At 29.3% G+C, this 23,635-nt stretch overlaps 1 protein-coding gene and 2 long non-coding RNA genes across 5 annotated transcripts; all 3 read right to left on the bottom strand.

Annotated features, from left to right (window-relative positions):
- Positions 1–4,824: 4,824 nt before the first annotated feature.
- On the bottom strand, positions 4,825–5,571 carry LOC113366777. Its single transcript, XR_003366300.1, has 3 exons — positions 5,463–5,571; positions 5,298–5,402; positions 4,825–5,229 (listed from the first exon to the last, which is right to left on the bottom strand). It is a non-coding gene; the product is annotated as an uncharacterized LOC113366777 (long non-coding RNA).
- A 5,433-nt stretch (positions 5,572–11,004) lies between these two features.
- LOC113366111 lies at positions 11,005–12,964 on the bottom strand. Its single transcript, XR_003366255.1, has 3 exons — positions 12,388–12,964; positions 12,205–12,326; positions 11,005–12,151 (listed from the first exon to the last, which is right to left on the bottom strand). It is a non-coding gene; the product is annotated as an uncharacterized LOC113366111 (long non-coding RNA).
- A 2,748-nt stretch (positions 12,965–15,712) lies between these two features.
- LOC113366773 (PR domain zinc finger protein 10-like) lies at positions 15,713–23,592 on the bottom strand. Of its 3 annotated transcripts, none has more exons than XM_026608428.1 (16): positions 23,449–23,592; positions 23,315–23,385; positions 21,991–23,155; positions 21,288–21,740; positions 20,787–20,879; positions 20,552–20,713; positions 20,046–20,246; positions 19,663–19,807; positions 19,071–19,365; positions 18,466–18,603; positions 18,308–18,391; positions 18,121–18,245; positions 17,810–18,060; positions 17,513–17,698; positions 17,192–17,388; positions 15,713–16,443 (listed from the first exon to the last, which is right to left on the bottom strand). In XM_026608428.1, the coding sequence occupies exons 1-16, from the start codon at positions 23,486–23,488 to the stop codon at positions 15,952–15,954; spliced, it is 4,098 nt and encodes a 1,365-aa protein (XP_026464213.1). In that variant the 5' UTR covers positions 23,489–23,592; the 3' UTR covers positions 15,713–15,951. The 3 variants fall into 3 exon arrangements, with proteins under 3 accessions (XP_026464213.1, XP_026464214.1, XP_026464215.1); XM_026608429.1 differs by having other exon boundaries at positions 19,663–19,804; XM_026608430.1 differs by having other exon boundaries at positions 23,315–23,382.
- Positions 23,593–23,635: the final 43 nt, after the last annotated feature.

Below are 23,635 nucleotides of genomic sequence, written 5' to 3'. Positions count from 1 at the left end.
ATTCGGCCTAGCGGCCAAAGTCCGGATAATCGGAAGTCCGGAACATCGAAGGTCCGGATTATCGGAAGTCCGGATGGTCCGAAGTCCGAATAATTCGATATTCCGATAATCCGATATTCGATAATCCGAAGTCCGGATAAAGCGAAGTCCTGATAATGCAAAAAAATTGGGAAAAAAATTTTGGGAAAATAATTTTTGGAAAAAAAAATTTGGTCAAAAAAATTCTGGAAAAAAAAATTTTTGGAAAAAAAATTTTGGTCAAAAAAATTTTGAAAAAAAAAATTTTGGGAAAAAAAATTTTGGGAAAAAAAATTTTCGGGAAAAAAAAAAATTTTGGTCGAAAAAAATTTTTGGAAAAAAAAATTTTTGGAAAAAAAATTTTTTGGAAAAAAAATATGGCAAAAAAAATTTTTGGTCAAAAAAATTTTGGAGGAAAAATTTTTTTGGGAAAAAATTTTTAGGAAAAAAATTTAGAAAAAAAATATTGGTCAAAAAAAATTTAGGAAAAAAATTTTTGGTCAAAAAAATTTTGGAAATTTTTGGTCAAAAAAAAATTTTGGAAAAAAAAATTTTTGGTCAAAAAAAAATGTGAAAAAAAATTTTGGTCAAAAAAAATTTGGAAAAAAAAAATTTCGGGAAAAAAATTTTTGGTCAAAAAAATTTTGGAAAAAAAATTTTCGGGAAAAAAATTTTTTGGGAAAAAAATTTTGGGAAAAAAAATTTTGGTCAAAAAAAAATTTGGTCTAAAAAATTTTGGAAAAAAAAATTTTTGGTCAAAAAAAAATTGGGAAGAAAAATTTTGGTCAAAAATAATTTGGAAAAAAAAATTTTGGGAAAAAAATTTTTGGTCAAAAAAATTTTGGAAAAAAAATTTTTTGGGAAAAAAATTTTGGGAAAAAAATTTTTGGTCAAACAAATTTTGGAAAAAAAAAATTTGGGAAAAAAATTTTTTGGTCAAAAAGATTTTGGTCAAAAAAAAATTTGGAAAAAAAAATTTTTCGGAAAAAACTTTTGGAGAAAAAAAAAAATTTGGGAAAAAAATTTTTGGTCAAAAAAAAATTGGGGAAAAAAAATTTGGTCAAAAAAAATTTGGAAAAAAAAAATTGGGAAAAAACTATTGTAAGAAAATTCAGTAAAATTTTATAGATTTTCAAATCCATCACAAAACGTTTCTAATTATTTAATTTGTTTACATAGACTATGCACCTATATATTATATCCCATATATCAATGAAATAACTTAAATAACATGATCAAATAAAACTATTAGATGCTTATTTTCATATATTATTTACAAATAGCTCATAAACTTAGCTGCACAATGCATTTATGTTCTTAACATCGATTTTTTTTCATATATCTCTAATAAATATTTACAAAACTTTTATTTATTAAATTATACTATATATATATATATATATATATATATGCATAAAAATCTCTAATATAGTTAATAGTTGCAATTAATTTCATAACTTCATTCATAAATACTACAAACAGCTAGAAAAAATAATTGATATTAAAGAAACAATTACCAGAGATTAACTTATCATGTTTATAACTTCTTATTTGGGTAATGGTTGCATGAATTGAAGAAGGGCTATATTCTTCATCACAACTTTCTAAAAAAATATTTGGATTGACAGAAATGAAGAAATTAGCGATTTCATTTTATTGTTGGCAGTGAAGGTTATTTCGTAATTATAAAAAATGCAATATGCATGTTACTTTTTTATGCAAGGTTTTATTAATATCATAGATACCTTTATTAGTTACAAAAGTAACCATAATATTCATATAATTTGATCACACGGAACATACCAAAAGCAGTGGCGCATTAAGCTTTCTGCCGCCCTAGGCCCTATCCGTTCTGGCGCCCTTTTTAATAGACAAAATTTTACTTTTTTAAATAAACAATTTATTTTGAATTATTTAGATATAATTTTTAACTTTGCGTTGGGTAAGTTGTAGTAATTTTAAATAGTAATTTCGGAGTTACGGAGCAAAAAGTGCAGAAAATAGAAATCGAGTTTTTGAGAAAACGGAGCATCCAATTTGAATGATCTAAAAAACATTCAATTTGTAATGATGGGAAGAAGTGGTAATTAGCTTCTGGCAAAGGCAGGTCTAGCCGTTACGGAGACACCTAGCTAAATGTGCAAAAATGGCAGTTTTTGAGAGAACTAAGCGTCCGATTTGAATGATTCAAAAAACTTTCTACTTATTTCAACAAAATAAGTAATTTTGAAAAAAAAAATTTGCTTCAAATTTTTTTCAAAAAATTCTTTTTGTTTATATCGAAAATAATTCAAATTTTATTTTTAATTCTGACTAAAGTTTTAAATCTCACATATTCTGAAGAATTATTAGATGCTTTTAAAAAGAATAATAGTAATTGATTTTGAATTAGAGGTTGAAAAAATACTACAATGCAAAGAGATAAAATATATTTTATCAAAAACCATATACCTCTTCGCATTGTAGTATTTATAGTATTTATAGTATTTTTTCAACTAATTCAAAATTAATAATTATTGACAATATTCTTTCTGAAAGCATCTAATAATTCTTTATGAAGTTCTGAAAAAAAATTTAAAAATAACATTAACCATATATTAAAAAGCAAAGATTATTTTGCAAAAATTTTATTTTAAGATATTTTGACACATATATTGTCACATTTATGTTTATTAATTAACATAATTATTTAAATATTTTAATTTTGATAATTATATGTACTTAATTAGGATGCAACTCTTTTCCTCACCACCCATGGGGTAGAGTTGCCAGGCGCGTTTTTTTTAATGTGGTGTCGCCACAGAAATAGATACTTCTATTCATATTTACGTTTCTAACATTTCAGATGGAAATGGATATAGTGTAAATACTACTAAGTATCGATTTGTGCAGCCCTAATCCACTTAAACTAACTTACAAACTAATTATGCCTAACTGACCCGAATATATCGCGAATAGAAGAACCCCCGCGAAATGACCTAATGTACCCAAAAATTTCGGTTTTTAAAAATGAAAGAACCTCTCGTGGTAAAGAAAAAAATCAATATAAAATGTGTAACTTTAGTATTTTAGCGGTGATTGTAAATTTATAAAAAAAGAGCATTTACATGATGTACCCCCCAGATCCACCATGTAAACACTTGAAAAAAAACTTCATAGGTTCCCAGCCTATGAAGTTTAAGGACAAATGATAATTAATTAATTAATGTAAAGAAGAGCGCGAAAAATATAAGAGAGGTTCTTTCATGACGCCACCCTTTTGAGCTCTGAATAAAAGTACGCGAACAACCCCAAAAAAAGTACGGCCAAAGATTTTAATGTCGAAACGTCCCCTAACCTGATATTAACTAAATACTACTATGATAATAGTAAGTCTTATCTCACAGTTAATTTTCCTTTCGATTATGTCATATCATCCGATTCAGTTGTAGGCGGTAGTTCAGGTAGTAGTGGTGCTAGTTGGTTTCGAGTTGATGATATTTTCTGCCAAATCTCGTGCAAGACCTAAAAAGAGGTAAACATAGAATTTCATTACATTTATTCGTATGGGTTGCAGAAGTAATTGTTGGTACCCACTTGCACATATCCTTTAAATCGGTAGTGGTCTCTTGGTGGTTCGTGTATATCTTGGTAAAACATATAGACATACAATACAATGTGTTCTTTGAAAGACATCTGGAATGAAAGTTAGCAGTATGCCAATAATTTTAGTATCTTGATACATCAATTAGTCTGATCAATTTCTCCTATGGGTTGTGGAAGTAGTTCTTGGTACTCATTTGGTAAGCAATTTTCTTGGAAAGACATCTGAAATGACATAAAAAAAAACACAAGTGCCCCTAAAAATAGGGGCAAACATACAAACGGGGCCCCGGTAACAAAAATAAAAATATTATATACTTATATCTAACCAAGGTCTAATTACTTAATATTAACTTATGAATACGAGAAAACCTGTAGGTATCCATTTTGAGGTGAACTGAAAGGGTTAAGGGTACTCTTGTTAGAGTGTAAAGATTGCTATTTGGTATGTTTAGCATCTCACTCCCCAATATGAAGGGTTTACCTTAGCGCCGTAATTCGACTCAACAAAACCTGCAGTTACCAGTGGAGATTTTAACTAACTACACAATTAAAACAGAATCTACTTACCAACTTATTGATTGTTACCGAGTTATGTTTACAGATCCGAGAGCTTGACCGCACTTATGTATAGTGATGCATTAAGCCTAAATTCGAATGTACTAACGATGGGCTAATGATAAAGCTAGAAATGATTAAAAATGTATAGAACGGCGTAATTACGCAGGGGAATGCTTAAAATCGGAAAACTCGATCGGATTTTTCTAGATCGTGTTCTTTTTGCCGGGCACAACATCACAACCATCACTAATGCACTAACTTGTGTCCTCCGTATTGGATTGACCACCTGAGATGACTGATACTGAAAAACGATCGCGACTCCGGACCTCATACGATAGGAGCCTTATAGGCAGGTGGGGATTTAGTTTAGGAGTTTAGAAACTCCTTGGAAATGATGTGTGTAGTCTTTATCGCGACTCTGGACCACATACGACAGGAACCATATAGGCGGGCGGCGGCGGATGTAGTTTGCACTAAAGGTTGTGCAACACTTTGGAAACATTGCATGCTGTCGTTACAAAGACGCAATCACTTTTTAAGTATCAGTCCTCAGAGGTAGTCAATCGAGTCGTAAGTGCACAATTAGTGTATAGTGGTGCGTGTGTTGTTCCATGGGCGAAGAACACACAACCCAGAAAAAGTGAGGCTTCTCCGATTGTATGCGATCCCCTTTGTCATCACGCCGTATCATACACATCTATAATTTCAAGCTTTTTGATCAACCAAAACAATAGTATATCAGAATTTAGACTTAAGACATGACTACAAAATACGGTCATATCTTCGCACCTACGACGAACACAACTAGGTAACATTAAATAAGTTAATAAGTATAGATTCTGTTTCATTCGTGTAGTTAGTTACGCACTCTACAGATAATTACCGGTTTTTATTAAAAGTCAGATTGGGGCTCCAAGGTAAACCCTGTATATTGGTAAACGCAATGCTAAGATGTACCAAGTAGCAGTCATTGCACCCCAAAAAGGGTACCTTCAACCTTTTTAATCCACCACAATCTCCTAGCAGTCGTGGTGCTTGCCGTCGCGGTGAGAAATTAATTCTGCAACCCTGAAATAAAAAGTGACTTGAAAGAAATTAAATAGACAATGACTTATAAATACTACGTGGTAGCCTACTCGTATTTATTCCAGTGCTCTGGTACATCATATAGGTACACATGTTCTCCTGTTCGTTGTTGTAGTATTCAACCTCGTGGTATATTTAGTCGAGGCCCATTTACACTAAAATAAATGTCAATTTTGTTATTTTTTCACATAATTTAGGGTTTTGTATCATCTTACCTTTTTTTTTTAACTTCAAACAGTACGTCTTCAACATTTCTCCGTTTAGGAGACTTATTGTGCAATCACAAAAAATTTAAATTATTTAATTAAAACAGATTCATTGCATTGGAGCAGAAAAATCAGTCAAAATAAAAACAAGTAATTTATTTAACAAAGTTTTTAGATTTTTAAACTAGTTATTTACATCCATGCTACTAATAAAATAATTCTAAAAAATTAAGCATTGTACATATAATACTAATTAGAAATTAAAGTGTATGGGGTTGCGTTGCTTCTGGGAAAAACATCGCAAGGATCCACACACCGATTGAAAAAAATTAATTTATTAACGAAACGCGAATTACTAGAACCTGCCGTGGGGGGTAGGCGACAGGAACACATTTAAACGCGGATATCGTTTCAAACGATATTAAAATTACGAGTGACTTACTCGCACGAACAGAAAAAATTTAAATGTGGACGCAAATAACTCAAAATTATAAAAAATAATTAAAAATTGTAAATGTGATTGAATAAAAAAAAATTCATGCACAATAAATCCCTAAAGCAATCCGCCACTGCGCAAAACACTGTATGAAATCTGAAACAAAACAAATGTAGTCAATCGTAAATATCTGAAACATAACATTTATATTAAAATTTAATATTATTTAATTATAGTTAAATTTAATAATCTAAAGATTGCATTAAATTATTTATGTTAACTCAAAGGCTAAAATTAAATATTTTCACAACAATAAACACTAAGGCGACACTTCAGCACAAATATATTGAATTAGAAAATGTAACGCAAATGGTTTAATATTAAAGAAACGAATTTTTACTTCAATTTATTTACATTCTTATAATTATAATTCAACAGAAAATTAAGTCAAATCGAATGAACCAAAACACAAGTTCCATGACACATATTTGAAACTGAATACACGAAATGATTACATAATACATAAATATTTTTTAAAAGACTTACCACTGACCGTAGTGTCGACCGAGAGGTCCAAATACAGAATGATTTTAGTTGTTATTGCGAACCTCTTTTATTGGGGTCAGAAAGAGACAAAACTATGAATTGTTACCAGATGATACTAAAATTCAAAAATTGTTATCTAATTGAATAGTTTCGGGTTCGGAACCATAGAGGGTGCAATACGAAAAGTTTATTGTACCTCACAATCAGTAATAATTGAACCTTCGTGGCGAGATGGTCGAAATTATTACTGCTAATATTTGCATCTAGTTCTGTTTGATTCATATATTTGATTTGATTGTGAAGTATTATTTGTATTAAATACGTTTTTATTTGTATTTGCGTCTTATTAATTTGTGCGTTTTTATATATAATTGTAAAATAAAACTAGTGGTGTATGGCATCGTGCCTTAAGGCAAATTGCTGGAACTTTCCGTACCGTAATGGAATATTCGAGAAATTTTAAACGGTTTTCAAATATATTATTACAGATACTGTAACTTTCATTATTTTTGCTATCTTGTTATATCTGAGCAAATCAAATGTAAATCATAAATCAATTTATCTGCAGAACATTAACAATCGTCATTTCTTTTCGAATTCATTTTCAAAAAAATAGTTGCCTAAATTTGCACAAAATTGAAAAAGTGCTCCCGTATAGTCACAGTCTAAACGCATTTACTAATAATTCTGTGCTACATTTTCACTTATACTGTGCTTAGCTTTGGCAGCATTTTCACATTTTTCAAAAGTTTTTTCACAAAATTGGAAAAGTGCACTTGGGTAAACACTTTGGGTAAACATTTATATCAGATTGGCGCTTAGACTGTGCTTAGCCTGGGTAATTTTTTGATTTTTTAATCCAAAATTACAAAAATATTTTTGAAAAAAAAAGATAGAAATTTTTTTTTCAAAAGCAATTATTTTGTTGAAACAAGCAGAAAGTTCTTTGAATCATTTAAATCGCACGCTTAGTTCTCTTAAAAACTGCACTTTTTTTAACATTTAGCTCTGTATCTCCGAAACCGCTGGGCCTACCTTTGCGTCCAGCGTCCGATTTAAATGATTTAAAAAAACTTTCTGCTTCTTTTAACAAAATAATTGATTTTGGAAAAAAAATCTGTTTCAATTTTTTTTTTGTATATCGAAAATAATTCAGATTTTATTTTTGATTCTGACTAAAGTTTTAAAGCTCACTTATATACTTTATAAAATAGTTTCAACTTTGCAATTCAGTTTATATAATTCTTATAAATATTAGACAATGTTACAGTATTTATTTGTAATAATCTATTTGAAAACATTTAATATTCTTCGAACATTTCGTTACGGTACGAGAAGTTCCAGCAATTTGCCTTAAGGCACAATGCCATACACCCCACTAGTTTCATTTTATTTTATTTCTCACAAAAAGCTTATTAATTTGATAATTTTTATTTTAAACATGATACATCACTAAAAATATTAATGAGGCGCTCTTGAATAAGTTTGATTAGAAAACGAATAACATTCTATTTCATAGAGAATTATCTAGATCAAGATCAATCCTTAAAATAAATTGCCGTGACAAAAAAAAAAAAAAAAATCGGAAAAATTTGCCGCCCCCCAAATTGTGCCGCCCTAGGCCCGGGCCGATGGGGTAATCCAGCACTGTTTATAGATCATTTACTCTAAATACATATATGCAAACTTATTTATAGATTTGATACAATTCTACATTTATATCCACACAATATTATTCCACAAGTTCAATTGTTTGCTCGAAGCTTTTCGACAAACATCATATAGTAGTAAAATAAAAAATAATTGACTGTAAAAGAGCTAATATGTATGAAAAATCCATTAAGTTATGTAAGTGCAAGTTATAATTGTACTTGTTCTTTACATATTCATAAATAAAATAATTAACAGACTTTCATAATTATTTATTGTAGTACATATTAGAATAAATATGGAATAAATTTGTTATAATAATTTAAATTAAAAAAAATTTCATCAGGTAAATTAAACACTTATTAATTGCCAAATCAGGCATTTTCTCTCAAATTGCGTGCATGCTTACCATGATATTTGCATTTATAATTATTCATAAACTTAAAGGCACAGTTATCTGCAGTTAGTTTCTCATGTACCGAATATCGTTTATATAATTTTCCAGTTCTACGTTTACGAAAATTAGACAGCTTATCAATCGTAGGTGAATCTTTCCTTTCTGTTGCCTTTTTCAACTGAGCTACCATTATTGCTGATTGGCAATTCATTTGTTCTTGCAATCGTTTTAGGTAAATCATGAAAATGTTTCTTGTAGTTTCATCTGCCGCTTCGGCGCAAGTTATCATCTAAATTAAATTAAAATGGCATGTCTTAAAGGAAGTAGCAAAAACTTCTTGATATGTGTAAATGCTCAGGTTTGGCTCTATAATGTGAAAAACTATTGCAGATTATTCAATTTTGTACAAATATACCAAACATATAAAGTTATTTCAGCAAATTGTAGTTAATTACATTATTTGTCAACGTTAGCGAGCTCTTAACAATCACACTCGTTTTTCCTTAAATTATTTTTAATAATTCAAACGTTATAGATCATTCAATGTAAAACAAATTCTTTATGAAGTTCTGAAAAAAAACAACTAAAAATAACATTAACCACATATTGAAAAGCAAAGATTATTTTGCAAAAATTTTATTTTAAGATATTTCGATATTAGGTAATTTTCAGTGATGCACACACATATATTGACACATTTATGTTTATTAATTAACATAATTATTTAAATATTTTAATATTGATAATTATATGTACTTAATTAGGATGCAACTCTTTTCCTCACCACCCATGGGGTAGAGTTGCCAGGCGCGTTTTTTTTAATGTGGTGTCGCCACAGAAATAAATACTTGTATTCATATTTACGTTTCTAACATTTCAGATGGAAATGGATATAGTGTAAATACTACTAAGTATCGATTTGTGCAGCCCTAATCCACTTAAACTAACTTACAAACTAATTATACCTAACTGACCTGAATATATCGCGAAAAGAAGAACCTCCGCGAAATGACCTAATGTACCCAAAAATTTCGGTTTTTAAAAATGAAAGAACCTCTCGTGGTAAAGAAAAAAATCCAAATAAAATGTGTACTTTAGTATTTTAGCGGTGATTGTAAATTTATAAAAAAAAAAGAGCATTTACATGATTAGGATGCAACTCTTTTCCTCACCACCCATGGGGTAGAGTTGCCAGGCGCGTTTTTTTAATGTGGTGTCGCCACAGAAATAGATACTTGTATTCATATTTACGTTTCTAACATTTCAGATGGAAATGGATATAGTGTAAATACTACTAAGTATCGATTTGTGCAGCCCTAATCCACTTAAACTAACTTACAAACTAATTATACCTAACTGACCTGAATATATCGCGAAAAGAAGAACCTCCGCGAAATGACCTAATGTACCCAAAAATTTCGGTTTTTAAAAATGAAAGAACCTCTCGTGGTAAAGAAAAAAATCCAAATAAAATGTGTACTTTAGTATTTTAGCGGTGATTGTAAATTTATAAAAAAAAAAAGAGCATTTACATGATGTACCCCCCAGATCCACCATGTAAACACTTGGAAAAAACTTCATAGGTTCCCAGCCTATGAAGTTTAAGAACAAATCACTTTGTGATTTATAATTATTAATTAATGTAAAGAAAAGCGCGAAAAATGTAAGAAAGGTTCTTTCACAACGCCATCCCTTTGAGCTCTGAATAAAAGCACGCGAACAACCCCAAAAAAGGTAAGACCGAAGATTTTAATGTCAAAACGCCCCCTAATCTGATATTAACTAAATACTACTATAATACGATAATATAATACAACTAACTATACAATAAAAATAGAAAGTCTCATCTCACAGTTAATTTTCCTTTCGATTATGTCGTATCATCCAATTCAGTTGTATGTGGTAGTTCAGGTAGTAGTGGTGCTAGTTGGTTTTGAGTCGATATTTTCTGCCAAATCTTGTGCAAGACCTAAAAAGAGGTGAACAAGAATTTCATTGCATTTATTCGTATAGGTTGCAGAAGTAATTGTTGGTACCCACTTGTTCATATCCTTTAATTTGGTAGTGGTCTCTTGGTGGTTCGTGTATATCTTGGTAAATCTTCGTGTATATCTTGGTAAAGTCTTGGTACATCAATTACTTACAATTCTTGGTACATTAATTACAATTACAATTACGTCTGACCAATTTTCTCCTACGGGTTGTGGAAGTAGTTCTTGGTACTCACTTGGTAAGCAATTTTCTTGGAAAGACATCTGAAATGACATAAAAAAACACAAGTGCCCCTAAAAATAGGGGCAAACATACAAACGGGGCCCCGGTAACAAAAATAAAAATATTATATACTTATATCTAACCAAGGTCTAATTACTTAATATTAACTTATGAATACGAGAAAACCTGTAGGTATCCATATTGAGGTGAACTGAAAGGGTCAAGGGTACTCTTGTTAGAGTGTAAGGATTGCTATTTGGTATGTTTAGCATCTCACTTCCCAATATGAAGGGTTTACCTTAGCGCCCTAATTCGACTCAACAAAACTTGCAGTTACCAGTGGAGATTTTAACTAACTACACAATTAAAACAGAATCTACTTACCAACTTATTGATTGTTACCGAGTTATGTTTACAGATCCGAGAGCTTGACCGCACTTATGTATAGTGATGCATTAAGCCTAAATTCGAATGTACTAACGATGGGTAATGATAAAGCTAGAAATGATTAAAAATGTATAGAACGGCGTAATTACGCAGGGGAAAGCTTAAAATCGGAAAACTCGATCGGATTTTTCTAGATCGTGTTTTTTTTCCCTGGCACAACATCACAACCATCACTAATGCACTAACTTGTGTCCTCCGTATTGGATTGACCACCTGAGAGGACTGATACTAAAAAACGATCGCGACTTCGGACCTCATACGATAGGAGCCTTATAGGCAGGTGAGGATTTAGTTTAGGAGTTTAGAAACTCCTTGGAAATGATGTATGTAGTCTTTATCGCGAATCTGGACCACATACGACAGGAACCATATAGGCGGGCGGCGGATGTAGTTTGCACTAAAGGTTGTGCAACCCTTTGGAAACATTGCATGCTGTCGTTACAAAGACGCAATCACTTTTTAAGTATCAGTCTTCTGAGGTAGTCAATAGAGTCGGAAGTACACAAGCCCTTGAGGCAGTTAGTGTATAGTGGTGCGTGTGTTGTTCCATGGGCAAAGAACACACAATCCAGAAAAAGTGAGAGCTCTCCGATTGTATGCGATCCCCATTATCATCACGCCGTATCATACACATCTATAATTTCAAGCTTTTTCACCAACCAAAACAATAGTATATCAGAATTTAGACTTAAGACATGACTACAAAAATACAGTCATATCTTCGCACCTACGACGAACACAACTAGGTAACATTGAATAAGTTAATAAGTATAGATTCTGTTTCATTCGTGTAGTTAGTTACGCACTCTACAGATAATTACCGGGTTTTATTAAGTCAGATTGGGGCGCCAAGGTAAACCCTGTATATTGGTAAACGCAATGCCAAGATGTACCAAGTAGCAGTCATTGCGCCCCAAAAAGGGTACCTTCAACCTTTTTAATCCACCACAATCTCCTAGCAAGCAGTCCTGGTGCTTGTCGTCGTGGTGAGAAATTAATTCTGCAACCCTGAAATGAAAAGTGACTTGAAAGAAATGAAATAGACAATGACTTATAAATACTATGTGGTAGCCTGCTCGTATTTATCCGCTGCCAGTGCTCTGGTACATCATATCGGTACACATGTTCTCCTGTTCGTTGTAGTACTCAACCCCCTGGTATCTTTAGTCGAGGCCCATTTACACTAAAATAAATGTCAATTTTGTTATTTTTTTTACATAATTTAGGGTTTTGTATCATCTTACCTTTTTTTTTTTAACTTCAAACAGTACGTCTTCAGCATTTCTCCGTTTAGGAGACTTATTGTGCAAGCACAAAAAATTAAAATTATTTTATTAAAACATATTCATTGCATTGCAGCAGAAAAATCAGTCAAAATAAAAACAAATAATTTATTTAACAAAGTTTTTAGATTTTTAAACGAGTTATTTACATCCATGCTACTAATAAAATAATTCAAAAAAATTAAATATTGTACAAATAATACTAATTATAAATTAAAGTGTATGGGGTTGCGTTGCTTCTGGGAAAAACATCGCAAGGATCCACACACCAAATGAAAAAAATAATTATTAACGAAACGCGAATTACTAGAACCTGCCGTGGGGGGTAGGCGACAGGAACACATTTAAACGCGGAAATCGTTTCAAACGATATTAAAATTACGAATAAGTCCTCGCACGAACAAAAAAAAAAATTAAAATGTGGACGCAAATAACCCAAAATTATAATTTAACAAAATTATAAAAAATAATTAAAAATTGTCAATGTGATTGAATAAAAAAGAATTCATGCACAATAAATCCCTAAAGCAATCCGCCACTGCGCAAAACACTGTATGAAATCTGAAACAAAACAAATGTAGTCAATCGTAAATATTTGAAACATAAGATTTATATTAAAATTTATTATTATTTAATTATATTTAAATTTAATAATCTAAAGATTGCATTAAATTATTTATGTTAACTCAAATAGCTAAAATCAAATATTTTCACAACAATTAACACTAAGGCGACACTTCAGCACAAATATATTGGATTAGAAAATGTAACGCAAATCGTTTAATATTAAAGAGACAAATTTTTACTTCAATTTATTTGCATTCTTATAATAATAATTCAACAGAAAATCAAGTCAAATCGAATTAACCAAAACACAAGTTCCATGCGCGAAATGCACGAAATGATTACATAATACATAAATATTTTTTAAAAGACTTACCACTGACCGTAGTGTCGACCGAGAGGTCCAAATACAGAATGATTTTAGTTGTTATTGCGAACCTCTTTTATTGGGGTCAGAAAGAGACAAAACTATGAATTGTTACCAGATGATACTAAAATGCAAAAATTCAAAAATTGTTATCTAATTGAATAGTTTCGGGTTCGGAACCATAGAGGGTGCAATACGAAAAGTTTATTGTATTGTACCTCACAATCAGTAATAATTGAACCTTCGTGGCGAGATGGTCGAAATTATTACTGCTAATATTTGCATCTAGTTCTGTTTGATTCATATATTTGTTTTGATTGTGAAGTATTATTTGTATTAAGTACGTTTTTATTTATATTTGCGTCTTATTAATTTGTGCGTTTTTATATATAATTGTAAAATAAAACTAGTGGTGTATGGCATCGTGCCTTAAGGCAAATTGCTGGAACTTTCCGTACCGTAATGGAATATTCGAGAAATTTTAAACAGTTTTCAAATATATTATTACAGATACTGTAACTTTCATTATTTTTGCTATCTTTGTTATATCTGAGCAAATCAAATGTAAATCATAAATCAATTTATCTGCAGAACATTAACAAGTAGTGAGTGTAGTAGTTAGTAGTCTTACTCCTTTCAGGTGTTGTAAGTAAAATATATAGGAAGTAATAAAGTGTTTGTATGTATAAAGAAATAATAATAAAGTGTTTGTAATAAAATAAACATATAGTCTTTCAATTAATAGTGACTATAGTTAGTTAAGTTATTAAGTTATTATTTCTTTCAGATGTAGTAATAGGTAGAGTTAGTAGTTGTATTAAACTTACTTAGTTATTAAAGTATTTAATGGGTGATTAAAGGTGTACAGTAATGGGGTACTCTTACTGTAATATATAGAAGTAATAATAAAGTGTTTGTATAAAAGAGAGCATAGTCTTTCTCATTAATAAGTGTTGTAGTTTAGTTACTTATTATTATCTTAGTTAGTTTAGTTAGTTATTATTATACTGTAATATATAGAAGTAATAAGTACTTTGTATGTATAAAGGATAATACATTGTATAAAATTAACTCAGCTTTTTATTTAGTTAGAATAGTAGGTAGTAAGTACTTTTATTCCTTTCAGGTGTTGTAGTAAAAGTGGTACTTGATTTGGATTTGGAATAAAGTGTTTGTAATAAAATAAACATATAGTCTTTCAATTAATAGTGACTATAGTTAGTTAAGTTATTATTTTTTTCAGATGTAGTAATAGGTAGTTCGGAATGAATTGAACAAATTACGGTTTATAATCACTCGAGAGAGTAGATATTGTTTCGGCGCCTGTCGATTGATAATGCGAGAATGTATAAACGAAGACATTTGAATTTGTTAAACTTTAGGCAGGTAGCCTATTAAACAGCGGGCAAGCTCTCCTCTAGCGTAATTCATATTTCTTACATTTTCTCTTCATTTATATTTTATTATGTTACAATAACAGAGGTAAAAATAATAAAACTCAAAACTTAAATTTTGTTTGCTATAATTAATATGCTTTATATTTACGCTCAGAATGGATTCAATCAAAAACATATGAGACGGGTTTAGAAAATTAATTATTTCTTATAACTTGGTGTAAATCGTACTGCAGTTGATGCTTTCTGCACAACGAAGAACTTACATCAGTTTAAAATTTTATTTTGAACCTAGTAAAAATGTATGACATAATAAATTCCTAATATTTTCTGTTATTTTATTTTTTTTTTATTCATTTACTGTCAAGTTAAAACGCTATGACAGTATTGATTGTGAGTAAAATGCAATATATTTGTATATAATTGCTGTTGATTATTGAATTGATGCTTACATTGCTGTGCTGTTGATTATCGAATAAAAAATATTTGATACTTTTATTTTGATTTATTTTAAATGCATTACTCAATTATTTATGAGTAAATATATTCTAATATCAAGAATAGATCAAGTAGTTGATCGTAGTTCAACAAGTAATATCACATTTCCATATCAGGATAATATTAAAATTATTTTTTTAACACTTTTGCATACATGCAGAGTTGATATTTCAGGCTTTATTTGGTAATAGTCAATAGAATTAGATCAACAAAATATGTTTTAAGAATGATAATAATCATTCAACATTTTCTCTTACAGATTTTTTTTGGCAGACATTTTCAATTTGTAATATTGAGATTAAAAAAATCTAACTGCAAAATTATAATTAACTTTTATATATTATAGTATAATAAAATTTAAAACAATTAAGTTTATAACTAAAACCTGTTTGCTTAGAAAGTATGACTAGAAATATATAACTTATCTTACAATCGATTGGTATATCTTATATGACTTCCACCGTTAAAACGTTTGAGCAAATGTTTAAATAGATTCAAAATAATATAAATTAGTAATATAATGATTGCTCAACTATAAAATAATTAAAATTACTATTAAAATTATTTACAATTATTTTTAGATTAAATACCAAAAACAGTAAATAACATTTTACCATGACAATTTAACGTGTACATACCGTAATGAAAATCAATTAGAGCTTGAAAGCATCAATAAAATTCAACTATACCTTAAACCTTTGTTCAATGTGCAGGATGTGAAATTAAAGAGAAATTATTTGACCATTTTTTTGGAGGCCTATTCAAGCTATCAGCTAATACACAATTAGAAATCAAACTTCTTGCTTTTTCATCCTGTTGTTTTGCTCGTAAAGACTTTCTATATTCATCAAGTTGAGAAACATCTATTACAATAGGTGTTTTCTCCAGCTTCATTGCAATTGGAATAATAGTTTCTTCTACATGTTCAAGCTGTTCTTCATCAATCAACTGAAAGTTTTGGTAATTGTAATTATTAACAACATTCACACCAGTCACCTCATCGGTGTAACATGATGGATCATCCAAGTCCACAGTCTCAAAATGTAGATGAACGTTTGCCTTTTGATTCCCCGCTATATGTGACTCGTGCTCTTGCAATAAGGTTTTCGAATAAAGAACAGAATTCTTCTGAACTATATCATTAGCAGTCCCATCAGTAAACAGATTTTGAATTTGGTCATTGGGTTCACTTAGCTGAAATTACATTACAGTACTGTTACAAAGAGTTTCCGCTAACAGATCATAAAGAACAATTTTAAGTGCAAAATACCACTTACAACTAGTAGTAATTGCATAACTTTCCAATACATCAATAAGATGCTGATAATATTTTCAACCGGTTTATGTAATTGTATTAATTGTAGTGCATAAACACGTTCTTGCATGTCCTGAGCAAGTCCCATTATTCCAAACTTAAATAAACTTTTACAATTTAATCACTTTTCATAGAACTATAATATTTTATGAACTTTTATATCATAAACCCCATTGGCATGTTATCTTTCATTAAAAACGCCAAGATTTTTTTTTATTTTCAGCCGATCTTTCCTAAATACTAATTAGCACAATCGCCAACTGATATTTTTCGAAGGATTTTTAAATTTTCAAAATCGCTTCAGGATTTTTTACGAAAACGTGCACAATATTTTCTCCCTTTCTGAGCATCAACAAAACCCAAATTTCAAACATAGTTTGAAACATAAAAAAACATACAATTAACAAGATGGATTTTGTGTTAAACATTATTTTCAAAATAAAAATATTAACGTTTTATCTAAATAGCGTAATCTTAATTCTTGTTGATTAAATAAACTATTTATGCGCGGCGTGGGAAGATTGAAAACCACTGATTTATACATGTCAGGAACCGCTTACACTAAGTAAATTAACTAGTGGCGTATGGCCATTACTATATTTACCCTACGAGAAGTTAATAAATTACCTGAGTAGTTTTATCAATGTGCTTTTTACGATGATGCTGCAATAATTTTGCTTTGCTGGCATATTGTTTGTGGCACCATTGGCAAGGATGAGGGTGAGATGTCACACTTCCTACAGTTTGAGAATATGTCAGATTAGGCATACCAGGGATATCAGGCAAACTCCCTCGATACCGATTTGATAAAGGTAATGATAAACCTGTATAAAAAAAAATGAATTAAAAATTGAATATCAAACAAATGTAGAAAAATGTTTACTCGACATTTTATTTAGTTATGTATAAAGGTAAAATTAAATTCAAATCAAAAATATTATATTTCACCTGGATGTAACTTTAATATGTGAGCTTTCCTTTTTGAACTACTTTTATAAACTTTACAACAATACTGACAATAATAATTGCGAGTGGTCCTTAAAATCGGCAGATTTAATTCTGGAACAGTTTCCGGTTTAACATCAGGGTGTCTCTTTGCCAAATGATTTACTAGCATACCTCGTCTTTTAAAACCTAAAATATATTTGTTTGTTTAAATTGATTTTAGATATACATTTTATTATATCATAAAATATGCCTAAATTCAAGAGGTTACTATTTTTATAAATAAAATTTATTTAATACCTAGCAAACAGCTGTGACATTTATAAATAAACCGATGATAGTCATTTGGAGAAACTCTGGGCATAAACTTTTTAGGTTTATTATTATTACCAGCAAAAATAGCAAGATTCTCATCAACCGATCTTTCTTGCTTATCAATCTGTAGAGTATTTAGTTTTTCATGAATGCATTTCATATGTTCTGTTAGCTTATCTTTCCTTTTGAATTGTTTACCACAATGAGCACAAAGGAATTCTCGATGGTCAGAATGCCTTAATAAAAATTTAATATTAGTCTTTATAGAAATGTATAAAAAATAAGCAGATTAATACCTCAATAAGTGCATCTTCAATTTATCCTGAGCAGGAAACATTTTATTACAATGAGGACAGGAAAATTTTTTCTCAGAATGAAAGGCTCGGATGTGTTTTCGAATAAGGCGATATTGCGTAAAATTCTACAATAATAAAAGAATAAGTGAATTTTTATTTTTATGATATCATTTCTTAGTTAAAATACCTTATTACAGTGTTTGCATGTGAAAACTCCATTTATACAATGTACTTTGACATGCTCACGTAACTCTCCAACCACAGTAAAATTCTAAAATGGAATAAAAAATAAATGGAATCAGAATCTTTTAAATATCGGCTTTAAATGGTACCTTCAGAACATACCATTTCACACATTGGGCACTTCAACCATGGATGTGTTTTCAAATGGGCAGTTAGAGCTGGTAATGAATTAAATATTTTTGGGCATTGACTACAATTATATGATTGATTATCATTATTGATGTGCATTGCCATATGGTGCTGAAATTCAATTTCATAATTGTTTAACATAATGCAACAGGCAAACTACAAAACAAAAGGTGCAATAGTAATGAACTTAATCAATTGAGGTTCAACTTTAGGTAAAATTTTCAATTGTTATTTCAAAAATAAAATTTTCGATTTAACTAAAAATTAATCAATGCAATTTCCGATTTATGTTTTTCAAACATATTTATAATATATCTGCAATGGTGTAAATTAAAATAATCGGTTTATTATCCATGCGAGTTCTAAAAATTTATTTTATTTAGGTGTGGACATAAAATGTAATCAGTAGCTACAACACATATGCATATGCTTTGACATAGATGATCTGATTAGAATCGATTAAACACGCGGCAAAATTCTAAACTAATGAACTTTTAAAATTCAACTTCTTATCATATCATCTCAGGCAGAGATGGATTCTCATATTATACCAAAGTTTCATTCGTCAAATGATTTACCTCGAATTTATCTTTAAAAAGTGAGAAAACCTTTGGACATAATGCACATTTGATTGATTTTTCTTGGCCATCATATTTCTCAATATCATCACTGTACTTTTTATTCTCTTTATTCTGAGCAATTTCTAATACACCAATTCCTTCTTTAATGCTATCTATTCCACTTTTTGTAATTAAATTTGAACTTTCTTGAATATTATTTGATTGGTTTTGTTTCAATTGTTTATCATTCAAGCACACTTTTATTCCAGAGTCAACATCCTTTAATTGGTGTGTCAGCATATGTCGCCGTAAACTAAGAAAGATAAAAGGATTATACAATTTCTATAAAAATCTTAGAAAATATTAATATTTGAAATATTAATCTTTTAGTTTGTAATGAAAATGTTATTTGCTTATTATGTGATGTCCATAAAGCATATTATTATTCGGAAGGTTTGTCGGAAGGTAGTTGTAATAAAACACAAGAAACTGATCAATTATCGATTTGTAAAAAACAAAATTATTAAATCTTATTATTAAAACAATATTTAATATAAATTAATTGCAACAAAAGTATTTTTTAAATTGATTATATTACATAATACCAAACCTGTATCTTCTAGGGAATTTTTTAAAACAAATGTTGCATTCATTTTTATCTTGGCTTAGTATTTTTGAAGATGCTGTCGATCTACCAACTTTACTTTTCCTATCATCCTTGATTTTATGATTTTGAGCTATGTTTTCAGTATCTGCTAGAAAGTTGCAATTCAGAAATTGACCTTGTAATAACAGCTAGAGCATTTTTCCTTTCAAAAACTAATTTACAATTAATCAAATAATTTATAACTAATGGTTGTAAAAGAGCCACAATTTGGAGAATAGAACTATTAAAACCAATTGAAATAAACTATTCTAATTATTTTAGATCATTGTTATATATAATTTAAACTTATATTAAAGATATTGTGCATAAATACACAAACATTTTACCTTGAATTTGTTCTGTTGATTTCAACAAATCAAAGCCATAAATATTTGCATATTCTTCACTATACCAAACTCTGAGTTCAGATTTAGCATCGATTTGTTGTATCGTAGTAAAATATAGTTTTCCGCCATCTTCAGAAACAACTAAGTTTTGTGTAGATCTACTGCATGCTGGCCTTACAAATCGCATCCAGTTGGAAGTATCTATGACAGATATTATTAAATAGAATTATCTAAATCTTTTACATTTATTTTATTATGTAATTTATTGATTATTTGTCAAAATTTGCATGCATAAAATGAATTTAAAGAATTTAAGATCTTAAGTATTGATGTACAGTTATAACATCGTGTACTAATGAAAAAAAAAAAAATTATTTCACTCATGTTTCTACATAAACTGACTTAAATCCATTCAAACAAGTGTATTGTCCGAGAGAAGCACAACACATTTTATAGTCAGTAGCAAAATGTAAATTCTGAGTCATGAATGTATTATATAAACATACTTTCATCAGATAAATCCATAATAGCTATAGTACTATCATTAAGTTTAACACAGTACTGAATTTGTTTCGTATCATTTGATACATTTGAAATAATTTTAATGCCTTCTAATGGACCAAATTGAGTTCTTTCTGGAATTGACCTTCTGGCAAAAACTCCATATTCTAGAATTAGTTTTTAATAATCAGTTTTGTTTGGTTCATTAGTTTAATTGATTTATTTTCAAAATACCCAGACCATTGTCAGATGCATTGATCTTATTTATGTTTAAATATGTAGCTGGAAGGCTTGCTCGAGCTCGAGATAAAACAGTTTTATCCATTATTGCAACTGAAATTTTAAAATTATGTAAAATATAGTATTTTATTACTTATCACAAGTAGCTCTAAATCAAAATAAATTTTATTATATAAATATCATTAAAATTAAAATATTATATAAATAACATTAAAATAGTAAAACAAATTATTTGTGATTCTTCAAAATTGCTAGTTAAAACATATTTACAAGCCATAAACTTTCTGATACTATATTGAGAACTAATTCACATTCACTTAAATCAAGTTAACAGATATAATATAATTATTATTAAGGTAAATTTAAATACGATGCTACTACTGAACCAATGAACATTAGTTATATTATATCTGCTTTGATACTCAACAAAAAAGTTAAAGAAACTAATAAAAAAGACAATAATAGAATAAAATAGAATTAAAATTATCTAATAACACTTACAAACTTCATTAATTTGAGATGTATTGAGACATTTTGATCCTTTTTTAGACTTTTGTACTGCCTCCATTTCCATTTTCATATCTTTACAGTCTGCAATAAGTTTAGAGTCTATATTGACTCCTCCAATATCATTTATTATATTCATTTTCATATCAATGTCATCAATTACATCCTGATCCATATCTTCTTCTGGCATATTAAGACTATTGAAAACCACGTCAGTGGAGAGAATTGAATTTTTTTCTAAATCATCAGACATTTCAGTTTTTAATGAAATTTTTTCATTTTGATCAAGAACTATATGATCGTCATAATTAAGAGACAAATTTATATCCTGATTCACGTTTAGCATTTGATTTAGCTTGAAGTCAAGAAATGATTGATCAATGGCTAGCTGTCCGTCAAGCTGTTGACATACCATGAAATCCCCAGAAGATTGTTCTATTAGAAAGCCTTTACAAAATTTAAAAAGTTATAAAAATTGCAATAAGGCATAAAGATGACAATAAATTTGAAATATAATATCAAATAACATATAATATACTTAATATTCTAATTTACTTCATTAGAAATACAAATTAAACACACATTTATCATGATTAGTTAGAACTAAATGCTAATTTTTGCGCTTTAAATAATTTTTAAATATATTTGAAACTTACAAATGAACAATATACAATAATAAAAACACTCAATAATATACCTTGTGTTTTAAATCCATTTAAAGTATAGAGCCCTCCATCCACAACCAAAAAGTCTTCTCTTGGAGTCAGATCTCTATTCACATAGGTAATGCCGTTTTCACCTAATCTATCACCACATTGCTGGGGACCATAGTCGAAACTTGAAGAATTTTCATATAATTCAATTGGACTTACTGTCAAGTTATCTGAATTATTATCTGCAATGCTACCTTGCATTTGTTTATCTAATCTAGAATTTGTTTCATAATTCTTTAATTTTCTAATTGTATGTTTTTTATTAGCCATTTGAGAGCTAGGTTTCATATATTTTCGTTTGTTCTCAACAACAATTGGAGTCTGGGTAATTACATATTTTTTAAATGTTTTATTTAACGATGACACCTTGGGAAATGATTTGGCATTGACAAATTGTTGATTATTGTGCAAACATTTGTACATATTCCCATTTCCGTTTGATACATCATCACTCACTTGCAATTCTGGCAATAGATTTTCTGTAATTCTGCCCAATAAGGCACCATTTAAAGGACCAAATTCGCCTGAAACATTTGATTCAGGCATACGATTCAGACTTAAATTTGAAATATTATTCAAAGAATTCATCACTGGATGCAAATAACGTCCATTAACGTTTGATTTTGCAATTATTTGCCCATTGCTTAATTGTGTCATGTAATGGGAGTCAGAATCTGCATCAATGTTCATATATTCCAAAGTTTCATTGTGTGTTGGTATTTGCTGCGTACCATCTACTAAATTGGGATTAGAAATATTTGAAAAAGTCGTATTTGTTAAATTTATTGACAAATTGTTCTCTAATGTATTTAATGCAGACAGTTGAACATAACCATCAAAATGATTTTGTGATATGTTTTGTTCTTCATTTACTAAGCTTCTGCCATTCGTTTCATAATGTGTTGTATCTGAAGTATTCATTACTAAATTAGTATTTGTTAGTTCAGCTTTGTCTAGTTCTTTGTGTGAATTTCCTAGCAAGTGAGGAGGTGAAAAGTGTTGCGCAGCTTCTGTGTATCGAATTATATCAGTTTCATGAGTAACAGCAGAATCGTCATCGGTTGGCAAATACTGAACGGTGTTCAAATTAGGATCTAATGGAGATACACAAGATGATGAAAAAGAATAAGTATCTTCATTATGTTCAACCTAAAATGGATAAATCATAATATTTTTATATAAATAACATGACGATAAGATGCTTATATATATATATATATATATATATATATATTATTGATAAAACAAATAATATTTTGATTATTTAAATTTAAGCATAAAATCTATTAATAATTGTATGTCACATACCCCAACATACTGCATTTTTGATGACATTACAGATTCGTCCTGGGAAATAGTTTTATCATGTTTTTCAACTGCTGAAATATTTACTTGATTAATATGTTATTTAAATAAATTATATATTTTTTTATTGGATTTACCTCCTCTTTTACTTTTAGCTAAAAGTGGCAACGTATCCATTTCATATCAGCAATGGGTTAATGGCTAAATTCTATTTTATAGTTCTTTTTGGAAATGTTAAATGTATTTCCTTTTTTTAAAACAGTACTTTTACAGACATACTATTTGTAAAATACATTAGTAAAACTTTGAAAATAAAAAAGATTA

The sequence above is a fragment of the Ctenocephalides felis genome, unplaced genomic scaffold (genome assembly GCF_003426905.1).
Source record: "Ctenocephalides felis isolate EL2017-DRISC unplaced genomic scaffold, ASM342690v1 CF-g0.4_SCAFFOLD_01170, whole genome shotgun sequence".
Taxonomy (NCBI): Eukaryota; Metazoa; Arthropoda; class Insecta; order Siphonaptera; family Pulicidae; genus Ctenocephalides; species Ctenocephalides felis.
The sequence above is the reverse complement of the archived record's forward strand: the minus strand, read 5'-3'. Positions and strand labels throughout refer to the sequence as shown.